General features: G+C 43.8%; 1 protein-coding gene across 1 annotated transcript in view; it reads right to left on the reverse strand.

Annotated features, from left to right (window-relative positions):
- Nucleotides 1–8,397, reverse strand: part of fam20ca (FAM20C golgi associated secretory pathway kinase a) — a 38,676-nt gene extending 30,279 nt beyond the window's left edge. Inside the window, 3 exon segments of the mRNA XM_034539529.1 lie at nucleotides 4,504–4,582; nucleotides 7,058–7,211; nucleotides 7,831–8,397. Of these exon segments, the coding sequence (XP_034395420.1) occupies nucleotides 4,504–4,582; nucleotides 7,058–7,211; nucleotides 7,831–8,397 (800 nt within the window).
- Nucleotides 8,398–13,795: the final 5,398 nt, after the last annotated feature.

The following is a 13,795-nucleotide window of genomic DNA, read 5'->3' on the forward strand; positions in this document are numbered from 1 at the left end:
AGGATGTTAAAGTGAAAAGATTTGACTTCATCACATTTGAAGTCTCTTTATTTGCTTCAAGGCTCTTTGACAGGGTGGAAATCATTAAGTGTTAAATGGTGAGCGGTCGCTACTGAATGAGCTAGTTTTCTATTTATGTGTGCAGGCAAAGTGTGGGCCTGTGGTCATCACCTTCTGTGTAATAAACCCACAGTTCTACAGCTGCGACTTGGCTCGCTGCTCGTGGATGTTCCAGTACCAGCCCCGGGTGATGGAGGGTGCATGAACTGCGTAACCCCCACAGCTAACTTCTCTCTGCAGCATGTGTGCAACATGTAAGTGTATGTGTGTGTGTGTGTGTGTGTGTGTGTGTGTGTGTGTGTGTGTGTGTGTGTGTGTGTCTGTGTGTAAGCCGCAGCTGTGCGAACAGCTGTCTATAGTAACATGCTTCATTGGTGCACAGCCCCAAAGATGAGCTCAGCGTGCACCTCTCAAAAGTGTGTCTGACTTATGAGAGCCAGCAGCATTCTTACGGTCGTCTTTAGGGAAACAGTGCTGTTCAAGGGACTACCAAAGAAGAGGAATACTTTTGTCTTAAAGGTCTAAGATCCTTTGCAGATATTGCAGGGGGCACCGGGAGTGGATGAACTGTTTACTGAGATGCTGAATGCTCTGGATATTGTTGGGCTGTCTTGGCTGACATGCCTCTTCAATTTTGCATGGAGGTTGGAGTTTATTCCAGAGTGCTGGAAAGGACGCTCCGACTAATTGTTAATACTCAGATCCAGGAAAGGCAATGCGAATTTCATCCTGGCTGCTCCTTGCAGATCTGTTGGAGGGATCACGGGAGTTTTCCCATCCAGTCTACATGTGTTTTGTGGACTTGGAGAAGGCTTACGACTGTCAGAATGTATTGGGGTCATTGCTACGAGCCATCCGGTCCTTGTTTAACTAAAGTCAGAGCTGTGTCAGTTTACTCGTCACAAATCAAATACGTTTCCAGTGGCTGTTGGCCTCTGCCAGGGTTGTCTCTGTTTTTTATGGACAGGATTTCAAGTCGAGGGGAGGAGAGTGTCCAGTTTGGGGACCTCAGAGTCTTTGCAGATTATGTGGTTCTGTTGGGTCATTTTAAATGTGACCTTCAGCACTTGAGCGGTTTTCAAATGAGTGCGAGGTGCTCCAGATGAAAGTACCTTAAAGTCTGAGACATTTGGTTGTCTGCCAGAAAACGGTGGATTGTACCCTCTGGGTTAGGAGTGAGTCAATGCCCCAAGCAAGGGAGTTCAAGTATCTCGGAGGCTACCTCCAGAGAACATCAGGTGGCTTCAGCCCTCATATAATTCCCATATAATGTCAGTCAAACCCCAATTGGGGCACAGTAGATATGATAAGGCACTCAAATGAACTTTTGGTTATGGAACAGCCTGCAGATGATAAAAACGTAACAGCCTCTTGGGTGTTGCAGCTAAGAATCCATCCCCACAGGCTTTACCAGCGCTAGAGCTTATCATAGCTGCATGTCTCCTGATTTCCCACAGTGCCAAAGGACAGCCATGAGTGCACTATATATATAAATGTTCTAGCACATGTGTTTACATGCAACGGACCCTGAGCGTTGATATAACAGCTCTTGGCACGACTGGGACATCAAACAGGGACCATCAAAGTTATTTTTGCTATTCCTTCAATGCATACACCATTTGGAACCGTCAGACTATCAACACAATCAAAGCGAGGTGGGTGGAAACAGGCTTGTCAAACAACGTGTGTGGAGAAATTAATTATTTCTTTGCATATCTGATGCTTACACTTCCTCCTTCAATCCCTCAACCCTCTGTCTGACAAATCCAATTAGCATGACATGGACATTGTGGTGTTGTATGCACACCACAACCAGGATCTTGGCAGGGGATGGGTAGGATGGGGCACCAGGGACCTGAGCCAGACAGACACTGGCAATGGAGGGTCTCCGCTCAGCCTGTAACATGCCTCCAGCTAGAAGACCCAGTTCCTTGACAGGTTGGCAGTGCTAACTGCTCCTCTACCCTCTGGTCTATCGCTGCCTGTCATATGTCTTCCAACACCAGCCCTCTCTCTTTTCACATGCCACTTCATTCCTCTCCATCCTTATTCACAGCCATCTGATAGCCCCTTCTTCCGTTCACATATAATTTGCATTCATATTTGTTGGCTGAAGATATTCTCATGGTGACACGACTACAATTCATCGACTTTTTACTAGGTAGTCAAGGCATTACCGCAAAGACATACAGTTGTGCATGAATTGACCTCTAAAAAGGATTTACAATATCCACATGTAAGGAACTATATTTGTACTTGTGTGATTGTCAGATTAAAATTCTTGGGAGGATCAGAAACATTTAGCTGGCACCGATATCAGAGGAGATACTTCTTCTGTAGGCCGTTGTGACCTAAATTACTAAACAAGCATCTTCTCCCCTATTGTGGGCACACGCTTTAAAATCACCAAACCCGTTCAGAGAGCTTGTCAGACAAATAAAACCGAGCTACAAACTTTCCAGAGCTGCACAGAGAAAACATCGCGTGGAGGTGTCTGTCAAGCTGTCAGCTCGTGCAGTCTCCTGGTCCGTGTACAGATTTGCATTCAGCTCAAAGGGGGCCTGAAACATCAAAGCCTCTTTGAAGCACCACTTGATGCTGCACAATGGGACAGGTGAAGAGAAAACAATGCACCACAACGAGGCTCTGAACTACTGTACCCAGAATGCACCACAGATCCTCAAATAATACAAGTGGGACACATCAGTGCCATAATAGAAACACCTCATGGTGTGCGTTTACACAAGAAGAACAAAGATTGTCTTTCTCCAATATTTTTTTCAGAAAACTGACATTTTCCGCTTTGAGGACTTTTGTATAATATCTGTAAACACTGGAGACAGATGATTGAATAAAATATGACAGGCTAAATAAAGAGCTGCGGTAATGTGTGGCAAATAATTCAGAAACTGACATGTAATTAACGTCAAAAGAGTTTTTTGACAGCAACGGAGAAAGATTTAGATATAGTTAAGATATGTTTTACTTATATCTACTGTAAGAAAAGAGCACTCATTTTAATGGAGTTTTATGAATACCAATCCTAAGCAACATCATTTACATTTTAAAATGAAATTGAACACAAACAATTAAATCATTTACTTCTCTAGATTCTCATAACTCTGAACCTGAGGCTTTAATCTGTCAATCAGCTCAATGTATGTTGAAAAGTGTGACATCAGACATACTATTTATTTATTTCAGGCATAACAGTAAGATACTAAATTAAGTCTCAAGACATTATATTAGAAAATATATAGTGTATGTCTTTATGTATTTATATTTATAATGCAGACATTTCCCACCTTGACAACCTGATCTGTGTTCTGAAACCACATGACTCTCCTCTGATACTATTAATACTGATGATACTCGGAGCATCGGTCACGTGACCACACCTCACAGCACTCTCCTTCTTTAACCCGCCCTGACATCAGGACTCATGGGCCTATAGTCCAAGCACACACATGCACACACATGCACACACATGCACACACATGCACACACATGAAATGTCACGTTGGGACACAGAAAAATGACTCTGAACTGTCACGGCAGCTGTTTTTGTGTATATATAACGGGAGCTATAAAGTTTATTCCCGTAATCAGGAGCTGAATAAAGGATGCGAACACCAACTATTAAGTGCATAAAGTGTTTCATCATTCATTTCCAAGCTGATGTTGACCTAACGGGCCTGAACTTCATGTCCCCCCACTAGTGTGGTAATGGACTTGGTTCACTTGAAATGAAGAATCACCACAAAGGATACCTGTGCATGTTGTCAAGGTGTGACACTTTGAGCTTTCACAAGTATTAATCACCAGTTCTGCAAGAAAAACATCGTGCAGCCACCCCCTCTGTCTGTCTCCTTGTGCCTCTCCCAGGATGGTATACTCTCCTCTGAGGCTCTAATATAGAAAAACCCATTATGCATTTCATAGCAATCACACCAGGCTCCTGTGCAATTACTTCCGGCCTGGACGCTGTTTATTTGCGTCGGCGTGGGAATCCAACTCAAGACAGCTGAGGAGGAGGGTATTTCTTTTCCATGTGCCAAGCGCCTTTGCTAGCATCTACGTATGCCTCCCCAAAGATGTCTTGACGATGGCTCGATGCTCATTTTAATCAACACATAAGCCTGATGATGTTAATTAAAAAGCAGACAAAAAAAGATCACACAGAGGGGAGAGCGGCATATCCGAACGCACCGAAACATGCAGCGAAACTTAGTCAGAGGAGATTTCATGTAACCCTCTTGAAACGTATGCATTACAAGTGGGCACATCACACACATCTGTTATGGTAGTTATTTTGGGAGGCAAATGCACATTTACTCAAACCTGAGACACTGTTTCTTGGTAGTCTGCCACTGATCATATCTGCCATAACCAGATGATTTGGTGTAGAGTAATGTGGACGTGTAGTCTGTCGGTGCTACTTACTTCATGGGCTTGAACAGAGCTTGTCCATAGTTCTGGAACGTTATGATCAACTTCAGCTGGGTGCCTCCCGATTTCATGGCTGAGAGAAAAACAATTGAGATGTTACATGAGTATTTTAATCAAACACATACATGCAGACACACAAGCACACACACATACTCAAACACACTGAAATACACTTCCACATATGCACAGCTGTTTCATTATTTGTCAATTTGGAGGATACAATTTTGCATGACTACATAATAGAGCCATCACATCTGCTGACCAATTTGCCAGACACTGTACAATCAAAGTGGCAGTTAGGAGGTGGGTGTGACTGGGAGACAGAAGTGGTGTGAAAAGCATCTGCTGACAAATACAGCTCGTTCTGAGTTTGATGAAACTGGAGCTGGAGCATTTGGCTGAGTGTAATATGGACTTTAGAACAACATGTCTCCCTTTGAGAGAGCCACAAAACGCACAGTGATGGAGTGAAGGAAGTACCCTCATTGTTGGCACATTAACAATTCAGCAGCGTATTGTTATTGTGTGATTACATTTAGAAAATCCTCTTGTTTTAAAACTTGGCTGAATCTTCATTTCCTGAATCGAATAAAAAAACCTGTTTGTGATGCATGCGTGTGCACATTAGACTCTCCATGACCATTTCTCCAAACCTGAGCCAGAGCACATGTCCAGTGTCTCCCGAGGCTAATGGGGCTTTAGCTTCTTGCACTCAAACAAAGGTCTACACGCCTGGTGTTTCCGTCATAATGGACAGGCTTTCGGGGGATTTGCCCATTTATTACGGCGCATTAACTTGAACACATTACACAACACAGCGCTTCTATCAACATAAGCCCCATGCAGTGGACCCACTTACCGAATGGCTTGCTGGCTGAGTAGCTGCCTGCACTCTACCCGCTACACACAACTGTCCTTTGTGATTATTGACTCTCGGTGTTTCTCTCATATTGTTTATGTTCCTGTTTCTGATGTCATCCCTTTATTCCTATTGTCTCTGCTGGTACGCCTCCCCATTTAGCCTGACTCATTTTCAAAAGCTACTGTGTTTTACATCCATGTTGCACAGAGTTAAACCCACATCACCTGAGGTGAGCGCCTCGTCTTCACGACAGAGGATGGACATTGTAAGTAGATTCAAAAACAGAGCCGAAGAATGCACGACAGCATTATGCCGACACACGTGCCCGGTTGGCTGCAGCCAGGTCAAGTGGATAGTGCCCCGGAGCAACCTTTAAACTTGGTGCCGCTAAACAGCAAACCTAAACCTTTGAGAGATTGCAAACAACTGGACTATGTTTTAATACTGTGACTTTGAACCCATAAGCCACAATCCTTGGGGAGCTGACCTCAATTCTCTACTCTCCGCTGGACGTTTATAAAATGTTGTTTCTAATTGGAAACTACAAAAGTTAATCCCCTGTGAAAAACCCTGGCAGAGCTGGGCTGATTGTTTCTCTGGATTGAATCTGCGTTGACATGCGATCCAACATGACTCGAACAACAGCAAACTTCAACAAGAGATTCTTCTGCTTCTCCTAGAGGCCATCTGTCTCTGTACCTGAGGATGTAGAGGCCTCTGTTGATCTAACCATCCATCTCTTGCTCTGTTTCTCCGAGCATCCACAAACGAATCGATGTAGTCTCTTCTAAACCTTCATGTTCTCCGGTCTTTCGGGAAGCTGCAGGCCTCGCTCGCCCACCACCAACACATCGCCCTCCCATCCCACGATGATAAATCCCCCCTGCTCTCACCTGTGCCACCTCACGGCACTGTGCGTATGATTTATGAGTCCGGAGGCTGAACAAAAGGCACAGAGGTGGGAGGCGAGAAAAAATGCTGAACAGAGAAACTTCTTCCTTTGTAATTTTAGTGAGAGAGATATGAGGCATGCGTGTGCTTAATTACTGAGCACACACTCTGTAATGTGTACTTCCAGACACACACACTGCGCTGGGTTTTCATTTCAGTGTGTTTTCATAGGTGTGTCTCGGCACAGATTGATGTTTAGTTTTTATATTATAAACAGACACACACACTATTAGGTTTAGGCTGAGATGTGTAGCATGAATGATGAATGATTGTGAGCCGCCAGAGGGACTCATAACCAAGAGACAGTGGAGACAGCGTCAATAAGAAATACTATGACAGATGCACAAAGAGATAGAGATAACAACACGCCCCAGTGGAGGATATGTTGGTGTTCACTGTCCAGTTTTTATGAAGCCATTATAGCAAAAATGATAACATATTTTCACACTGAGATCTCTTATATTTGTTCAAGATGGTATCAGTATAATGAGAAGTTTAAAAACTACAATAAAGTCATTTACAGCACATGTCTCTTACCAAAAAACAGACTTTTTCTTATTGGAATCTTTGCACTTTGACATATTTTGTACTTTTTTGTGCAAGTTCATGTACTGTTGCATAAGGTTTGCACTCTCAAAGCGTGTGTGACCCTTCTTTTCTACTCATCTGTTATCCATCCTTCAAGTTCTGCCACAGCCCACGTTCTCATTCAACGTTTACGGTTTGGTGACTCACCCACGCTGGTGATCCTCTGGGTCACCAGGTCCTTCAGGAGGGCGTCCAGCGCAAGACTGTGTCTGGAGTACAACTCGTAGCGGTTGATGCCGATGTGAAAGCGTAACCAGTTAGGAGAAGATTCTGCGGTCACCTCTCCCGTTGGAAGGTACTCCTCCTCCTCTTCGTTCCCATCCTCGTTGTGCCTGGAAAACAGGGAGAGGAGAGCAGGTTTAACAAGAAGTTGTGGTGCAAGCCGATTCCTTTAAGATTATTTTGAGCCTTTGTTATTCATGGTTACAGTATTTGTTGCAGTCTCAAAATAGAGTAACTGTATCAGACAGATTCATGCTGGAGGTGTATAGGCTGTTGGCACAGAGCAATTACATCTAGTGACACTTGGATTGTTTTGAGTATTATGAGGTTAAAGCCTTAATGACAGGTATATAAAAAGATCCAGCATGATGGTAACTTATAAATCGCGTGCCTTAAAGGTATGGCATGACAATGGGGGGGGGGGGGGGGGGGGCAGGTGTATGAACCTGTGTGCTGGTTGCTTTGATGACATTTAAACAGACACACACACATGCACATGTGACACATGCATGTGTCTCATGAGGATGAGACACATGCATGTGTCTCATGAGGATGTGACAGGTCTGCATGGAGCCAAGTGAATTCAACTACTTCAATGTAAATATCAGCTATATAAATATGACTCTTCTTTCATTATAACAGCCCAACAGGTCAAGCAGTCCGTTTCTGGTCCCTCTTGTAACCTTAGAGTTGTACACATTTCCTTCAGCTTACCATCCGTGGCTCCCGGTTGCTTTTGGATACAACTTGATGTCGGTGTTGACGTTGAACAGCGAGTCGTCGTTACTGAGCGGAGGAAGGTCCACCTTGTAAAGAGGATGCTCAAACAGAGCAGCCAGGCGGGACACAGCGCGGCCGGGGACGGTCCGACCCCCGGCGGCGTCTCCCATGAGCGGCTTGTGGTCTTCCGCCTTCCCCGCTGACGGTCTCATCCGCCTGAAGGACTCCGCTCGGTCCCCGGCCGCCGGGATCTTTTCCAGGGAATGCGACGTGAGGTTGGAGCTCGGCTCGTTGCTGAAGTCCTGCAGGATCCTCAGCGTGTGCTTGTTAGGCCAGCCCGGTTCCGCCGCGGACATGGCGCGTTGCTTCCCCCAGCCCTGCGACTCCGCGGCCGGGTGGTGGGCGCACTGACAGCCGCCGTCCGCGCTGTCCGCCGCCCGCTTCTCTAGTTTGGGTAACAGGTCTATCATGATGTGCATGGTGCACGCTACCAAAAACACCATGAGTATCAGCACTCTGAATTTACGGAACAATATCATCTTCATATCTTCTTCTGTTCTTCCAGGTTAATGAGGCGGCTGGAGATGGACTGTGATCACTGCGTGTCAGCCTATGTTGGAACTCCGTGATATGCTCAGTCTTATTTCAATACACATATATGAATATTTGTTTACAATTGTCCAAATTGTTCCGTCCCAGACAGGTGGACGGACCGACCCATTGTGATCTCTGGACCCCTCACTGGCAGCGGCTCAAGCGGTGCTCCTCATTCAGGAGGACGGAGCCCGGAATCCAACAGAACAGGTCCAGAATAACAGGAACAAGGAGAGTCTTCTTGAAACCACCGATGTTCTCCCTCGAACCTCCCGGAGTGAGACGTCAAGTGTGTCGCGACTGAACAGAAGTAACAGGAGAGATCGTTCCTCGAGTTGATCATTAAAGAAGGAAGTGTACATTCCATAAAAACAGCTGATCCGCTGAGATGCTTCGGATGCTGTCCCACCTCGCTGAAGTCACATCTGAGACTGGTGGCAGGTGTGGGGATCCTGGTTGTCATGCGTGCCCCCTCCAGCCCCCAAGCCCCCCCTTCACATCGCCTTGTCTTCCTTCCAAGTGTTCATCCACGGTGGGTGTGTTAAGTGTTGTGATCGGAGCCCTCTGAGCCTCCGTTGCGTCACGAGGAAGAGGTTGGCTGCGTCCCGTATAGCGACATGAAAGGCGAGCTTCGGGGAGAAGATATGTGGCTGCAGTTCCTCTGCACGCAGCCAGAGGGCGTTGGCTCAACCTGAGTTACTCTGCTGGCTTTGTACTGTGATATATATGATCTGAAGAACAATGAGTATGTAAACCACACGCAAGTGCTCAATACACTTCAGCTTTTTAAAGTGGGATGGGGGGGCATGATGGGTCCTTGAGGATGAGCCAAGGGTTCAAGGGTTCAAGGGTTCAAGGGTTCAAGGGTTCAAGGGTTCAAGGGTTCAGCAGCAAACCAGGAATATTTGGAATTCATTCAGCCTTTATGAGTGGATGACAGATATAGACGATCGTATTGGCACCCGAAACACACCTACAGGCAGCTGATTCATGCAGGTAAAGGGCCAGATGTGTGTTTAAGTGTCCTCCTTCTCACACACAGTCATACTGTACAGACACTTTAGTTATAATGTATGTATGTATGTATGTATGTATGTATGTATGTATGTATGTATGTATGTATGTATGTATGTATGTATGTATGTATGTATGTATGTATGTATGTATCAGAAGACTAGGCAGAGTCCTCCCTGTTGGCTTTGTCCCGGTGTTCTCGCCCTGGTGATCTGCATCGGCCCCCTGAAACCATTTCTTTAGCGAGTGTAGGTGGAGCCATAGGGGCCCACATCTTAGATTACATTACATTACATGTCATTTAGATAACATAGTCTAAGGTCCTGTAATAGTATTGGCTTCGCTATTGGTTGAGGGTGAAGCTGATGTAGTCTATTCCACAAGCAGACAGCATATAAGAGAGGGAGGCATTGAGTGGAACAATAAGTTACTCTCTTATCGCACTGTTGCTGCAGAAAAGTGGGACTTCAGATATGTAACATAATGGTCCCCGTGATGGTCAGATTAGAGGCACGCCCTTAGACAAGTGTGTAAAGATGCAAATGTTTGAAGGTAGTGTAATGTGAGCGGCATGATGCATGATCTGAGCCTCTCTTCACACACAGCACTAACCAGAATAACACACTGGGGGCTGGAGCTCCCTGGATATACAACCCTAACCTGCTGCACCATGCTCAGTGGTGATGGTGCCACCAGAATGACCGTTAGACTCCACCTGAGGCTTTGTGACACTTATTATATATATATATATATATATATTTCACTTATTACTGTATATTTATATATATTCAATGCATATGTGTGTCTTTACCTATGAAAGATGCTTGAGTGAGCATAACACACACACACACACACACACACACACACACACACACACACACACACACACACACACACACACACTATATTGTAGACATTAACAATGAAATTGTAATCAAAGGGTTTCCAATAAGGTTATTTATTGTCCACAAACATTTATCCTCTTTCATGGACGTTTTGCTTTTCAAAACACACCTGTCTGTCTTCTAAGAAGCCATTTTTTTCTGTTTGCTGATTAAGTGAAACACACCTTTCATTTACTGGTAACTGCAGGGGGACAACTGACAGCAATTACTGAAGCCAGCACTTAGAGCTCAGGCTAGATTTATCTGAGACTCCGAAGGATTAAATGAGTTCATTCAAGCTGCCAGACAGAAATATACAAACACACAATGTCAGATGGGCAGCTAGTAATGTCAACTCAGTGGAAACAGAGTAATAAAATGAACAAGTGATATATATTATTTGGGCTCACTAAGTGGGCCCGATTGGAGGAGCTTCACTTGGCCTGCACCTCTCCTCCCTGAGTTGGAGCTCATGCCTCATGACTTGTGCATCTAAATGAAACAGAATCTTAAAGATAACAAGCAAACAGATTATTCTTCCAGATTCTTCAGACACGTCGGAATCCACTGACTAAAAAGGTATTTTATTAACACAATGGCACACGTGTATGGCCCATAAAGCATATTTGTAATTGTTTGCTAGCAACTGCAGTTGTCGCCTCTATGAACCATTTGGTTTTAAAATACTTTTACTGAAAAGAGCATTTGTGTTGATTATGAAGAAATTGTATAATCTCTGCTCTTTGCAGCAAAGTAATTACGAGCACTTATGGAAAGGAAAATAATTGAGAGACTCAGATTGCACGGCATTATAATCTTAATGAATGTGGAATCAGAATGTCAGAACGCTGTAAAAAATAAATAATAATATGCATCCAATAGACGGGCCTACAGAAGGCAACGACATCCCTTTTGCTTTGGATTCAGGCCCTGGAGTCAAATTCATTTAAAAGTTAAAGTGCTCCACAATGAGCCATAACTATTTTGACATTTTCTAAAACATCAGGAGAGAAGTGAAAATAGCAGGATGGTCTTTTTACATCCAGGAATACTAAGTGAGGCCACTCGGTGCGCTCTTATTAAGTCACCACTGGCTGCAAAACAATAAAGACACATGTTGCTTTGGACTTTGATGTATTCATTTTTTTCATGAAGAAATGTATAAAAGAAACAATCAACTTTTGATAGGTAGAGCGTTCATATACAAACCAGTCTCACATCACATCTGGGACATTTTACTAATCTAGAAAAGGTAAATAATACATTTACACCTTCACTAATGGATATGAGGATTTACTTCTTTTATAATACGCTTTGCAGTGACTTGATACAAAAAGAAACAGTTTGGAAAGTGTGACTTTGATTAAAACTACCAAGTTGTTCACTAGATAGTTTGTGGTTAATAATAATGACATGTTTTTCTTTTTTAGCCCTTTATATCAATCAACTCTTGTAATAGTGACTTCAAGTTAAAGTTGTGTCCCAGGGCCATTTGACCCAGAACACGGAAAGTCTTTCTGCATTTCATGAGCTGGTCTCAAACCATTTTGATGAGCCTCGGGTACCAGAGGATGATTTATCTTCTGTTTAAAATGAGATGGGAAGGGAGGAGAGGGAGAAACACACGAGCTACAGTAAGGATACAAAAATCAATATTAACTTTGGACTCAGGTCTGGCTGGGCCCATTGGTATCCACTGAGGAATATATGTGTTTGACCCCAAGGCTCGTCTGGAAGAAGACTTCATGAAGGTCAGTGTGAGCTTCAGACCTCACCAAATCAAACTGGAATCAAGGTTATAAAGCAATTCACTTTAGCACAGATTAAGGCTAAACTCATTTTGAAATGAACTGATGTTACAAGCAATACTATTGTTCATGTGTAATATGCATTCCAGTACAAAGCATCACTCTGGCACATGCATTAGTATTTCATTTGGAGCCTGTGCCAATCACAGCACGACACAGAATTAGAATAATGAGACTCCGGGCGCCATGCACAGCGGTACAGAGGTCCTGCTGTGTTGATCTCTTTATCTCAAAGACTCAACGAGTAACTTTGAGCTTGGGGATTTTAAACGAGGGGGTGGTTGCTTGTGACCTTGGACGTTTGTATTTTCCTTGTGTGATTCGGTGTGTGTGAATGCACCATTCCTAAAAGAGACATGGCCCAGTGCCCATCTTTATCTTGGTTGTCCCTCATCTGCTGACAAAGAAGTTGACACCTTGTTGTCACTCATTTCACATCAAAGACCAGATGATAGATGGCTGCTTTTTCCTTTTATTCTGAAGAGACTATCCTTATGAAATGAGCTTGATGAAACGTTATGTCTTTTTATATGCAAATAACATAAATGGCAATCACAGTTTTCCAAGTTGATTTGGCTCTCTTCATTTCTGAACTGCATCTCAGGTAAACTGGGGATTTAAATAGCGTGCATGTGTAAATGTCTGTGTGTAGGCCGTTGACTTGCACCAAGGGCATGCTGGGATATGCTCCAATATCAAATGGATGGAGAAGAAGAAATGATGCAATTTGAGCAGCATTTCATGTCTACCAACCCCGCTGAGAGATTTCTTTGACAAAAGATACCAAAAGTGCAACAAAGGGAACCATCTGGAGTCTACTTTTCACTCTATGGAGAGCTTCCTCACTGAGATCCCTTGTTTCTATTTTGCCATTGATTTAAAATGTTCTACTTCAAGAATAACACACTCAACACTGAAATGTTTTTTAGGCATGCACGATACATTTAGACAATAGACTTCTCCGTTGTAGCCTCTGGTTGTGATTTAGGCCAATGCCTTCAAAATGCCCGAAGGCCGAGCCGCTCACCTTTAAGGACATCTGGGCGACACGGCGGAGGACAACATATTATCGTGCATGTAGCACCTGAGACCTCTCAGTATCAAGACGGTGTTTCCTGCTCGACAAAAACACAAAGACACTGGAGCTAGTGAGTCTAACATTATGTGAATGATTTGACCCAAAACCTATTGTGTGAAGTAAGTGCTAGTCAGTGTTAATGATCTTCCCTTGAATATAAGACGATGAGCTGTTGAACATGTGTTACCTTTTTCCCTGCTGATCGGATATCGATCTTCTTGGACTCCAATTGTTCCAAGCAGACTAATTAGGAACTAAAGCATCATATTTTCTCTATTGACATCAGATGCTAACACACTTGAGACACTATTGACTGTGTGGTCCATGACTCTTTGGATTGGTACAACAGAGATACGCCCAATGTATCCAGCTGTGTATCATAAGTAAGATTAGAGCTTCTCTATTGTTTCACATGTGTATGCTTTAGTGTGTGTTTGTTGGTTTGTGACGCATGCATGTGTGTGGATGTGGTCTCACACAACAAAGGGATGGTGAGTTTAGTCGGAGACGACAACCTCTGCCCTCAATTAAGCACCTTGCCAACCAACAATGAACATGAGAATAT

Source organism: Cyclopterus lumpus, chromosome 8, assembly GCF_009769545.1.
Source record: "Cyclopterus lumpus isolate fCycLum1 chromosome 8, fCycLum1.pri, whole genome shotgun sequence".
NCBI lineage: Eukaryota > Metazoa > Chordata > Actinopteri > Perciformes > Cyclopteridae > Cyclopterus > Cyclopterus lumpus.